This window comes from Plasmopara halstedii (genome assembly GCF_900000015.1).
Source record: "Plasmopara halstedii genome assembly, contig: Scaffold_2604, whole genome shotgun sequence".
Classification (NCBI taxonomy): Eukaryota; Oomycota; class Peronosporomycetes; order Peronosporales; family Peronosporaceae; genus Plasmopara; species Plasmopara halstedii.
Window position 1 is genome coordinate 6,004 of NW_020189511.1, and position 13,113 is coordinate 19,116.

General features: G+C 44.0%; 4 protein-coding genes across 4 annotated transcripts; 1 reads left to right on the forward strand and 3 right to left on the reverse strand.

The window, feature by feature from the left end:
- Nucleotides 1-268: 268 nt before the first annotated feature.
- On the forward strand, nucleotides 269-3,085 carry PHALS_04342 (mcm-domain-containing protein; the record flags this gene model as incomplete). The annotated part of the gene is made up of 3 exons (XM_024718440.1): nucleotides 269-726; nucleotides 790-2,761; nucleotides 2,852-3,085. 3 exons carry the CDS (start codon nucleotides 269-271, stop codon nucleotides 3,083-3,085), a joined length of 2,664 nt encoding a protein of 887 aa, XP_024583839.1.
- A 654-nt stretch (nucleotides 3,086-3,739) lies between these two features.
- PHALS_04343 (uncharacterized protein) lies at nucleotides 3,740-4,249 on the reverse strand (the record flags this gene model as incomplete). Its single annotated transcript, XM_024718441.1, has 1 exon — nucleotides 3,740-4,249. The coding sequence occupies one exon, from the start codon at nucleotides 4,247-4,249 to the stop codon at nucleotides 3,740-3,742; it is 510 nt and encodes a 169-aa protein (XP_024583840.1).
- Nucleotides 4,250-6,905: 2,656 nt separating this feature from the next.
- On the reverse strand, nucleotides 6,906-8,306 carry PHALS_04344 (cysteine desulfurase; the record flags this gene model as incomplete). The annotated part of the gene is made up of 1 exon (XM_024718442.1): nucleotides 6,906-8,306. One exon carries the CDS (start codon nucleotides 8,304-8,306, stop codon nucleotides 6,906-6,908), a length of 1,401 nt encoding a protein of 466 aa, XP_024583841.1.
- Nucleotides 8,307-8,466: 160 nt separating this feature from the next.
- Nucleotides 8,467-11,664, reverse strand: PHALS_04345 (hypothetical protein PPTG_15400; the record flags this gene model as incomplete). The annotated part of the gene is made up of 1 exon (XM_024718443.1): nucleotides 8,467-11,664. One exon carries the CDS (start codon nucleotides 11,662-11,664, stop codon nucleotides 8,467-8,469), a length of 3,198 nt encoding a protein of 1,065 aa, XP_024583842.1.
- Nucleotides 11,665-13,113: the final 1,449 nt, after the last annotated feature.

Sequence of the window (13,113 nt, forward strand, 5' to 3'; positions counted from 1 at the left end):
TACTTGCGCGGTCTCCTAAACCTGCAAAAACCAATTGAGACAGTCGTAGAGTTAAGATGTCCGCTACCATACGTGGCAGGAATGCCAGTAGTAATGCATATTAATTAGGTTTACTATATAATGATAGAAAAGCTAAGGTTTTAGATATATTTCATTAAGCTAGCGGAAAAACATTCTCACTTTTGTGAATTGTCTACTTTTCAGAAAAAGCTATTTGTGCTTATGTTGCGTTAAGACTCCCGCGCTTTTTTTTCAATCCAAAGTAAGAATGCAGACTGCTGGTGATGGAGCAAAGGGCGTGGGCGCCAAGCGAAGTCGAAGCGGCGGCCCAGTGCTCAATCCGAGTGCTGCATCTATTGAATTACTAGTGGATTCGACTGCAGAGTCCGTAAAGACTCGCTTCTTGCAATTTTTATGTGGTTACGGGCAGCAGGACGACGCAGACGAGGCTATGGACCCGAGCAAGATCAACTACAGTCAGCAGGCTGAAGTAATGCGCAATACAGAGACATCATCGCTCTTTGTCGACTTTTCTCACGTCTTAGAGTTCGATCCGGACTTAGCACAAGCTCTCCAGGCCCAGTATTACCGCTGGGAACCGTACTTACGTCGTAGTGTCTTTGAGTTTATTCGACTTGAGGACGCAGCTTATACAGTCAATGAAGACGCAAACAAAACGCAGCGTGAATTTTTTGTCAACTTTTACAATTTTCAGCATGTGTCCCAGTACGTCACTTCACTCTATAGTTTAGAACATGGTTGAAACATGGACTGAAACTTGTCTCGTAGTATTCGGGATCTTAGGACCAAAAGCATTGGCGAACTTTTGAGTTTTTCTGGTACTGTAACTAGGACGTCTGAAGTGCGTCCAGAGCTTCTTTTTGGTGCTTTTACGTGTGCCGATTGTGGTGGCGATACGACAGGTGTAGAACAGCAATTTCGGTATAGTGAACCTGTCAAGTGTCAGAATCCGTATTGCGTCAACACGTTTGCATGGGAGCTTAATACCGAAAAGTCAGTTTTCGTGGACTGGCAACGCGTCAAAGTGCAAGAGAATAGTGACGAAATTCCAGCTGGGAGTATGCCACGGTCAATTGATGTCATTCTAAGACATGAAAATGTCGAACAGGCCAAAGCTGGTGACCGAGTTGTTTTTACTGGTACTTTTATTGTAGTCCCTGACGTCTCCAAGTTTGCTCAAGCTGGTGGAGAGACGGCTGTTGCAACGCGAAACAATGACCAATCAAGACGAAATGGCGAGAATAGTACGCAAGGCATGCAGGGCGAAGGTGTGCGTGGTTTGAAGGCTCTTGGTGTGCGTGAACTCACGTACAAGACCTGCTTTCTGGCTTGTAGTGTACAGACCATGGAACAACGTTTCAATAGTATTTCAATTCGCAGTGAATATAACGAAGATAATACTGAAGAACAAGAAAACGGTGAGGCTGCACTTCAGGAGTTCAGTGATGAAGAAGTAGCATCAATACGTAGGATGCAGCAAGATCCAGACCGATATTCAAAGATGGCAAAGTCAATTTGTCCATCTGTTTATGGTCACGACGAAATTCGAAAGGGGATTTTATTGATGCTCTTTGGTGGTGTGCACAAAAAGACAATAGAAGGTATCAAGCTTCGAGGAGACATTAACGTTTGTATTGTGGGTGATCCATCGACTGCTAAGTCGCAATTTCTCAAGTATATTGTTGGTTTCTTACCTCGTGCAATTTATGCTTCTGGTAAAGTGAGTTCAGCTGCCGGCCTCACGGCTTCTGTAACACGAGATGCAGATAGTGGCGACTATTGTGTAGAAGCTGGAGCGCTGATGCTTGCAGATAATGGCATTTGTTGCATTGACGAGTTTGACAAGATGGATCCAATGGATCAAGTGGCAATTCACGAAGCAATGGAACAACAGACAATCTCAATTACAAAAGCAGGCATTCAAGCAACATTGAATGCACGCACGAGTATCTTAGCTGCCGCTAATCCATACAATGGCCGCTACGACAAAACCAAGACTTTGAAATATAATGTCAATATTTCAGCGCCAATTATGTCGCGTTTTGACTTGTTTTTTGTCATTCTGGACGATGGCGATGAAGTGACAGATCAGAAGATTGCTGAACACATTGTGAACATTCACATGCCAAGTGAACTACAAGTCCAAGCGACGGAGACTGGTGCGTATAGCGAAGAAGAGTTGAAGCGGTACATTAAGTTTGCAAGGACATTAAATCCTGTGATCACTTTGGCAAGCAAGCGAATGATGGTTGCGTGTTATCGAAGTTTACGTGAGAACGATGTCGTAAGCAATGGCCAGACGAACATTGCGTACCGAATCACAGTGCGGCAACTTGAGTCGATGATCAGATTATCCGAAGCTTTAGCAAGACTCGATCTGAGTGAAACTGTAATGGTTTCACACGTTCAAGAAGCATACCGATTATTAAGCAAGTCGATTATCCACGTGGATACGCAAAATGTAGAGCTAGATGTACCGCTGGTTGTGCCAGATGGTAAAGATGGTGACGATGACAGATCGAATACTGGCGGTACAAGTATGGATGACAACGACAATGGTACCAGTAGTGGTGGCAATTTAAGTACAGGCAATGTATCAAATGACTATCCGTCGAACGAGATGCAAGTGACAAGCTCGTCATCACTTTCGTTCGAGCGGTTTGCGAGAATTCAAAAGGCCATTGGTCGATTCATTCGCGAGAAAGAAGAGGAAGTGTTGAATGCCAAAGTCGCTCGGGACGTAATGAATGAACAGAAGGAAGAAGATGAAGATGAAGATGTAATTGGTGTTTTACAAGGAGAACTCGTGACGTGGTATTTGTCGTCTCAGGACATCACGTCAGAGGCACAACTTACACGGGAGAAGCAACTGTTTTGCTCGGTTATTGATAAATTGGTGCAAGACAAAGTTTTGTCAGTTGTTGATTTGGTTGATGAAGATGGTGAAGATTTGAAGCTAGGAGACAAAGTTGAGGATAGCACAAGGCATTTGTCGCTTGAAGAGCAGGACGCGAAAAAGCAACAACGATATTTAACCGTGCACCCAAATTATGCTTTCGAGTAGCAAGCAGCAGCTGATATAGACAAAATACGTCTGTTTGCACTTATTCTCTCATTACAAACACATCAGTAAAGGCGCTCTAGGACAACCGCTACGCTTTTATTACTACGTCTGTCACAAGCTTCCTTATCCTTCTTTTCCCCTCGTATTTATCGTTAGTATATACGAACTCACTATCGTCAGAGCCGGTTGTAGAAATTCGCAACAAAATGATAACACAATACAACTGATACTTAAAATATGACTTCTTAGGTCTTCATATTTTATCAGCGGTCAATCATAGTACTATATACTTAGTAGTTCTACAACAATGCGGAGGCAAATAGAGCCTGATACAATCACACGACGCAAACATGAAGAGTGAGCTGGTGCCTTAATTGAGAATATGACACTTGGAGGGTTGTTGAATGAGGTGGGGAAGGCTTGAACTACATGTAACTCCTTCTTCATCTTATTTTCTTGTACAATGGGAGCCCCAGCTTGCCTTCATAATGATACACTTTATGGCAGTTTGGCTCCTTTGAAGAAGAGAGAGGTAATTTAAATAATAGTCATCTCGTGAAACAGCCGCAGCAAGCGACACGAGTAGTGCAGAAGGGAAAAGACTCGCTCTAGATTGTAAACGCTTGTTACATCAGACTCTGGTCACCCTTTGCTCTACTCCTGCACAATCATACACCGCGAAAGAGGTGCATTGACGACAGATGAGAAGAATTCGATAGTCTGATTGCCCGCTGTGACCATGACTCTGCCAGATGGAGTCTTGCCGTGCTCATACAGACTGAGCATCACAGGCGTAGGAACAGTCGGGACCGTGGTCATGTCTGGACTTGCAAGTCCCATTGTGTAGTCATCCAGCTCGTCCAACTCATCTGCGTAGAAAGGACCTTCCTGCGAAGATGACGAGGCCGTAGAAGCACCCGATTGATAAAAATCTTGCTGCTGATTGTAATACGTTGGGCTGCTGGGGGACGAGTAATATTCGGCATAGCTTCGTTGCTGGTACGATGTCGGCTTGACAGGCGACGTGTAACCATCGTATGTGTTGTATTTTGTCGGTGAAGTGTACTGCGGATGGCTATACTTAGATGGCGACGATGTGTTGTACTGCGTCTGGTAGCTACTGGTGCTGCCGTGGTGTCGAGAATACCGGGGGCTTGTGTACATTGACATTGTACAAGGTTTTTGTATGCTTGAGCTTGTTCTGGGCGAGGCTTTTTTGGGAATGGCAGGTGCAATTGCGCGGCTTGCTACTGGTAAATTACCGTAATTTATTTATCAAAAATCAATATGGTACGAAAAAAGGTCAGTTAGGGCACTGGTTTTGTCCGCCTCTCCACCTTTTTGTCCACTATGGTTGTCTTTCCAAAAAAAGCCAGTATGCGAATTTATCGATATAGCAAGAATAGTTTACGAGCTGTGGATGAGACGACAGATCTGCTATGGCTCCCGTGTGTCGTCGTGTTGCGGTAGCGTCGAAAGAGGCTCCGCCTAAATTTCGACAATGACAAGCAACCTCTTTGTTGCTGCAATCTATTAGTGTCTCAGCTGCATAAGGACAATTGCCACTGACTGCGGTGTGTCGATTCTTTGCATTGATGATAACACGCCAGACTCTGAGAGGCGATCCTGAGTTTCCTACTAAATTTGACAATTCTTATCGAACTTTCTTTTAAGAACATAATGCGCCATAGGACTGTGTTCGCGTTTTCTCCAAAGTAGAGCGAAAAGGGAAAAGCCACAAGGATGGCGATAGATGTCCATGTAAAGGTGCTTGAAGGCCGTGAGATTTGCAAAGCGTGCTTGAATCATGCGCTCCATGACGTGCTGCTCAAATGCCATCTGGTCAGATTTGACCAATCCGAGAGCTTGAGTGACCCTCTGTTGGCAAGCCAGTTGGGCGTAATGGCCAGCTTGTATCCTACTATACTTCGAAGTAAATTTTTTCGAATTTCTGTCAAGTTTTTTGTCTTGATTTAATATGCCATAGTGGCTGAGTACCGAGCATTTTTTTGTGTAGCGAATCGAAGCAAAGAGTTTCCTCCATGTGGCACAGAGAAGCTTGTGTAATGGCTTTGCAAGCGTTTGGTCGTTACCACCTACCGGTAATGATAAAAGCTCAGGCTTATATATGATCGAACTCATTGTGAAACTTGCTAGCATACTCTTGATGACCCTTGTTGATCTTCTCACTGATTCGGGGATAGAACACAGACAGTTTGTATTGTCCAGTGAAGTGATAAAATCGCCGGTCATAATATCGAAGCGCATGCGTCATGTATACTTTGATCTGCACATATATAACCGTCTCTAAGATTTTGGTGGATTTTGCTATGCAAAAACTAATATTAATACAAAAGACTGAAAATTAAGCTCAATGACTTAAAATATCACGCTGGAAGACGCTGATTGCATAACTGCGGTTGCATTTCAAAAAATATTGAGCGGAGATTGTCAGTAATATTAGGGCTGTTGCAGTAAAGTCATGATCGATTCTCGCTAGTAGAAGGAGGGCTAAAATATACAACAGTGTTGTTTGTAGCTGCAATATCGCGAAGCGCATATTACACAAAGCTATGCTATCAAGGTTTGATTTATCTGGTCTTTTTATGACTTTAAGAACTTAGAAATGGTCTCTTGCCTTTAAAAAACCCACACGTAAGTTACATTAGGAAACGACAAAAAGTAGAGAGCACCTGCGAATATATGCCATGTTCCTTGAGGTTGGGTAGCACAGTAATACATTTTATACAACCTTGAGCAGCTAAGAAATTTTAGATGTAGCTTCAATATTGCCCACTTAGCATGTTCATAGCAGCGAAGATTTAATTTCGAAGTAATAGTGTACAAAGATTACATCCAGAAGCTTATGAAAAAGACTGAAGGTTTTTTTACCGATACAAATGTCGTGAGTAAGAAGCCCAAATTGACACAAGGCGGCACAATGGGCGAGCACTCAGTGTTTTTGACGGTACAAAAGATTCTTTTAATATGATGGAATATTTCGACGCCACAATTGTAAGAATTGTAATTATTGAATGATGGAGGGGCGGGACTAGTGCGTAATGACATGTTTGGGATGTCAGCTTCAAGCTGCACATCCTCGGGAGCTTTGCCTGACATAATCTTATTTTCGGCGGTCTGTTTACTTGAATAGTATGCGCACGGTTGTACCGTCGACACAATGCAGTCAAAAAGGATCCGGTGACTGAAACATTCAGTGCACTGAGTTATAATGTTAGGAGCAGTCAGTTTCATGAAAATTAGCCAAAGCAGAAATGTCTCTGAGCAGCTGAAGGAGATGCCGCAAAACTTGCCCTGTCGCAAATTCAAGAATATGAATTATACTAATGATACTTTTCAATTTATTTACACGTTGTTTAGTTATATTAAGTAACATCTTTATGTGCTGCCGCGATACTACTTTGATTATCTAGCTTTGGTCAAGGCAAAAAGCTCCGATGGAATCATGGAAGTACAAGAGGGGCTCGAAATCCAGAAGAAGTAGCTGCATAACAGGCAAAAGCGTCAGCGTAGAAGCGAAGAGAACGTCTCTCGAAGCAAAATAAAACCAAAGCACTTCTTAAATCACGGAGGCCGTAACGAACGCATACCGAAAACTTTAAACATACAAACCCGTAAATTCCACTTAATGTTTTCTACCACCTAAAGATTTTTTTTTGGTGTACCTATATATTTAATTGATATGACGATGACACGAGCGCTAGTTGATCACGTTCAAAGATGACTGATTGAACGATCTACACATGCGACAAGGACAAAACGGTTTATTAGCCTCAAATCATACTCTGTGTGTCTCCATCTAATGCGCATCTTGACTCCACTGAATTGTGTTGGGATCAATGCCTTCCTGCACCAATTCCCAAAGCGGACTCATCTCGCGTAGACGATTGACGTGTTTAACGCACAAATCTACGGCATATACGATCTCCTCTTCCGTTGTGAATCGGCCAATACCAAAGCGAATCGATGTGTGTGCTAAATCTTCGCCAACCCCAATAGCGCGCAACACGTACGAGGGCTCGAGCGATGCGCTAGTACATGCGCTACCCGATGAAACGGCGATATTTTTGAGGGCCATAAGCAGACTTTCTCCTTCCACATAAGCAAAAGAAAGATTCAGATTACCAGGATATCGTTTTTCACGGTCTCCGTTTAAAACAACATGCTCGATCTGGTCTGTTATTCCTTGATATAGCTTTTCGGATAAATAGCTAACCCAGCGATGATCATTCTCCATCTCCTGAGCAGCAATTTCGCATGCTTTACCAAAACCTACAACCAGCGGTGTTGCGAGCGTGCCACTACGGAGACCACGCTCTTGGCCGCCACCGGAGATAATGGGCTCTAAACGCACACGCGGACGTCGACGAACGTACATGGCTCCAACACCTTTTGGTCCGTAAATCTTATGACCCGACATGGACATGACGTCAATATTCATGTCGTCCACATGAATTGGCATCTTGCCCACCATTTGAGCAGCATCGGTATGAAAAAAGACTTTGCGTTCACGACAAATGCGCCCAATTTCTTTAAGTGGCTGAAGTACGCCAATTTCGTTGTGCACTGCAATAATGGAAATCAATGCCGTGTCTGGTCGAATGGCATCTTGCAACTGGTTTAAGTCCACAAGACCGTTCGTGCCCACTGGCAAGTACGTAACCTCAAAGCCTTCAGTCTCTAAAACACGACACGAGTCCAACACGCACTTGTGTTCAATTTGCGTCGTAATAATGTGCTTCTTTTTAGCTTTAGTAAAATGTGCAATCCCTTTCAATATTGCATTGTTGCACTCAGTGGCACCAGACGTAAAAATAATTTCTTTTGAATTTGCACCAATGAGATTAGCTACGCTCCCACGCGCATGTTCCACCGCTTTGTCGGCGTCCCACCCAAATTCGTGGGTTGTCGAGTGTGGATTGCCGTAGGCATACGTCATGTACGGTAACATAGCATCAAGAACACGCGGATCCATAGGCGACGTGGCCTGCACATCTAGATACGCAGGCTTGGCACCTTTAATTGGCGCGTGCTCGCCGCGAACCGCAAAACCCGGTGAAAAAACAGTCTCCGAATTGATATTTTGCAACACACTTGCAGGCACCTCATTCACGGGTATGTAGCGCTTGTCTGTAGCAAAAGCGCGCGTCGCAAGCTTTGCCTTGGCACGAATGCGTGACAGCGTGCGCACAGTATGCATGTTAAGAAATGAGCGTTTACAAAGTACAAACATTCTGTGATTTTGTTAAACAGATAAATTTGTGAGCATTCTGATTCTAACTCAGACCAATCAATAATTACACTAATCCATTTGAGAAATTTAGAACCACAAAATCTTGTAATTTATCTCGTTGGAATGTTTATAATTCTTGCGCTGCTTTTAGGTCATAATCTAGTGCCCACGCTGCAAAAGCTTCGGCTGAAGTCGTCAATCGTCGAAGAAGCGACTTTCGTCGTTCAGTAACTGCATAAACTCGACTAGCACTTTCGCTTTGATATGAGACCGCAGAATTGGACTGACCACGCTCCAAGTCGCTCGGAAAGTAATTGCTCTCGAGTTGATCGCTGTGTTTGTCATCTTCTCCCGCATTGGCTACACCTTCAAGGTGTTCCTTTGCGATATTGTCGCTTTTCTTGTGAACGTCCGGCATGAGAATTACTAAATCCTCTTGTACTTGAGTCGTTTCTTGACTCTGTGTCGAGATCAATGGAACTCTTCTTGTGTCTCGATCAGAAATAGATAGCGCTTTTTCCATGGATATACCTACTTTTTTAATATTGTAGTCGTTTAGAACACGAAACGCGCGTATTCGCTGCAATTTCTCCTCTTCACGACGTTCAAGACGTTGTGATGGGGAGACCAAGACCCACATGGTCTCCCCTTCAGAGCTGGAGTCACTACTCTGACGAGTCGTGATGCTCGTTCCTAAACTATGTTTGTCTTCGAGTTCACTCTCGTCCGATTCTTCGACATGCTCTTGCTTGTCATGACGACGACGTTTCATCACAGACCGTGTAAGAGCATGGAAGACGTCTGCAATATTCGAGTCGTAATGTTTTTCAAACTCGTCCAGCTGAATCTTACTATCAAGGGCCAAAATTTTTTTCTCCCGAAAATGACATAAACCATCATCCAGCTCCACGCCCTCATACTCGTGCTCTCCGGAGTTCGAATCGTTGTCGTGAGCCAGTCTCTTATCCTCTGAGCCCGTGAACGCCATAAAGCTCGTAACGCTCCGTCGAATCCGATTACGTCGCAATTCATCTTGGTGTTTCTTAGCACGATACACACGAAGCTTCTCTACCTTTTCCATGTGTTTTTCAGCACGTTTAACAATCACATTCCATCGCTCTCGTAATTGTTCTGATGTATACAGAGCAAATTGCGGTTCATACTGTTTCTGCCTTGCCAAAAGTCCATCAAGATCTCGAATGAGGTCCCACTTGGGTCCCACGTGCTGAACTGCAAGTACCAAGAGTTCATCGTTAAAACAATCGCAATGTTTAATTCTCTCCGTACAATAAGGACACAGATCCTTCCAGCCCCATGTCTTAATGATCAAATACCAGGCAAAATCTTGCGCAAGACCCATGAGTGACATGCGTGCAATGGCTGCCAACACACCATAATAAATAAATCGGGTCAAAAACAGACAGCTACGAAAGGCCCAAATGTAAAAAATGGGTCCTTGCGCTAATGTCAAGAGAAATGCTACGAGTACTTGCAGTAGAAATGCCAATCGGAATGAAATACCATTAAGCTCTCCACCTGCAGCTTTTGCACGAAAATACTTACGACGTTGTCTAAAAATGAGCTTAAACAGCTCTTTAAAAATGGCTTTCCCGGCTGATGGCATTACCGCCACAAGAATGGCATAGAGCCCAACAGACGTGAAGATTGTCATGTCACTTCCCCATGAATCGCGTAACATGACGATGATAAAGAGGACGTAGAACGTTATATACAATGAGCACACGACAATGAGAGCTCGTTCACCGCGTGAAAGCTGTTCGTTACGATAGGGATAAAGGATCCATGTAAAGTAATTTTCATGCCGCCACCATGTGTAAAAAGGTTCAAAAGGGCGTCGAAATTTATTCCAGCAACACGGTCCACATAATCGCGTCTTCGGTACTTTTCGATCCCATGGCATGGGCTGCCAGTAATCCACTTCGTTCTCTGGTACCTTGAGCTCACGTGCATACATGCGTTCAATATTTGTTTGGAAACTTTCACAGTGGGTGATCATCTGGAAGACACGCAAGCCAAATAATGTGATGATAACGTACGGTAGAAAGAGCAACAAGTACGCACTTCCGACAATGCCAGAGGATCTACAGGCCACTGGCTCAGGATCCACGGAAATGAACGAGACATTGAATTGTTCCCACGCCTCGTGTTCACTCATTTTTCCTACGTTGTTTAGATAGTAGATCTTTACATCCGAATTCACCGCGGATGGTAACTGTGGCAATTGACAGTAATCATGTGTAGGGTCTCGCGAGAGGTAACATGGCTGAATGACAAAGTACATACTCTCTCCAATTTTGTTTTCAATGTAAGTACGCGGCATGTACGCAAAAGTTGTACGTAAAGTCGAGCCTTCGTTTACATACTCGAATGGTTCGCCTCTTACGTAATGCTCGTATTCATCTTCACTTAATAGAAGTACATTAAAGTTGGAAGAGTTGAGAGAAGCTCCAACAGTCAACGAGTCGGAATGCACCGTCTCAACAGTATAAGTCAAATGAAAATCCACCTCGTCCGGAAAGTGAAGATACGTATAGTCCTGTGTAATTCGCACGTTTTTTTGCGTAAAAGCATCTAGATGCAACACCTCGTTCAGATGTAAACCTGATAGTGAAAATCCCAACCAAATCACAACACCCACACCGATCCCAAGCCACGCCCAAAATTGGACGCACCCCCTCCGTCTGCTGTACCGAGCTCCAAAACAAGCTGTCCAACAGTGCTGCTTTTCCACTACGCGCGGCTGTTCGCACCCTTTATCACCATTAGCTGAAAGATTATTTGTTCCGCTCGGGATATATTCGTCACCAATTTTGATATTCGGTTCGTGACCAATAGACTTGCAGTAGGCCAAATATGCTTCTAGAAGTTCTGTATTCAGTTTCTCGCTAGCAGGAATGTCTTCATCATAGGTATTGGCATCGTTCATATCAGAATGAAACGCCTCATTGATTTTGTTATGCCGTTGTACAGCACCCTGTCGAAATGTGTCAAAGTGGACAGGCTCTTTCTTGTCGGCCAAGCGTGTCAGATCCTCGAAAAGAGTGTGCCGTCCTTTACAATGTGATCGCTTTCGTGCTGCGGCATCTTCTACGTCTGGCGGGGCAGAATCCGAGCGACTTCGGAAGTCAACGCTGGAGAGTGAATCGGGTCCTAGTACACTCGTATCTCGGCGTCGCCTCCGACGTCTGCCTCTGTCAATACTAGTAGATGCATCCAGACTACGCTTTCTAATCGGAAATTCTTGAGCTTCATTGACGTTAAGAAATGGAACATCTTGCTTCCAGGAAGAGAGTGGAGATGACATCGATGGCTCAACTGACTTTATTTCTCAAGCCATGTTTTTATGATTTTGGGATAATGGAAGAGTTAAATTAAATTTAGGGATTTCTCGCAGAGCTTGTCCGTATGTTTCGGCGCTCATCCTCCACCCACATAAAATCGTTGTAAATTGTCCGCTGTGGACATCTACTAAACAAGTTTTGCTATAATATTGCTCTAAGGCGCGACTTTCAATCTAACACAACCGCTACTGTTATTCGTTGGGAGCAAAAGAATTCCATTTCAAGCTGCATCTTCATCGATAAAAAATTCGTTGACGGCAGCGAGATAAGCCATTTTGCTTCTCACTACATTGCCGATGTTAACATAAGTATCCTTCGGAGAACCAGAAGTTCAATTCTTAATTTACGAGCACCTAATCGGGGCTGACAGGACGACTAAAGGCACAGAATTATTCGACGAGAGTCTTACCATTTGATACGTGCATTGTAACGGGGATACATGTGCTATTGTGATAGCAATAGCTACTGTGATAGCTACTGTTACACGTGCTTTTGTGTTAGCAACAGCTGTGTGCTTTTGTGACAGCTACTGTAACTCGTACTTTTGTGTTAGCATAGTAGCTATTGCTAGCACGTGCTTTTGTGTAAGCACAGTAGCAATTGCTACTATTACATATGCTTTTGTGTTGGCACAGTAGATATTGCTAGCACAATAGCACGTGTAAGCGCGTTACAATGCACATATCGAATGCTAAGAGCAGCGGGCTGCCGTAGCTAAGCGCTTGAGGAAGCGTACTCTAGGTCACTGACCTTTCGTTCTTTACAAGAACCAATTATCGAGTTTCTCCAAGAGTAATTATTGCCTTCCCAAGGCTAAATGACTCTTCGGTTTAAACTCAAGAATGATTTTTATTTAGTTTTTTTATCCTGATTTTTAAACTTTAGAATTCCCAAATATACTAAATATATATAGTAAAATCTAAATTCATGCATAACTACTGGCTACCTAGCTCCGTACCGTATTCTTGTTTGGATGTGGTCATACCATGCACATCTCGTGTGACACACACATCCCTGTTATCAGGGTTCGTGTAACCCCGTTACACCCCCCATTAAGTTTGAGACCATTAACAGTTCCAGTCGATTATTGCCTCAACGAGGCTCGCGTGTCCGTTAGACACTGCAACTCAATTTGTTTAACAAATTGAGCTGCAGTGTCTAATATGCGGCATCACAATTAGCGATGATGAGCAAGCTCCAGTGCCAACAGCTTCCTTGCTCAATGAGCCCTGTGTCCACGAGCCGAAAGTCACCAAGTCTCACTGGTTCTTACAGCGAGCACGGGCAGAGTCCAACTTCGTCCCCCGCACGCGGTGCGTTGTCGGACAGTGCGTCCGCGGCACCGGGGGATGTGTATCCTAGGCTCAATGAGCACAAGCGTCGCGCTCCGCGCACGCTATCAGTGACGAACG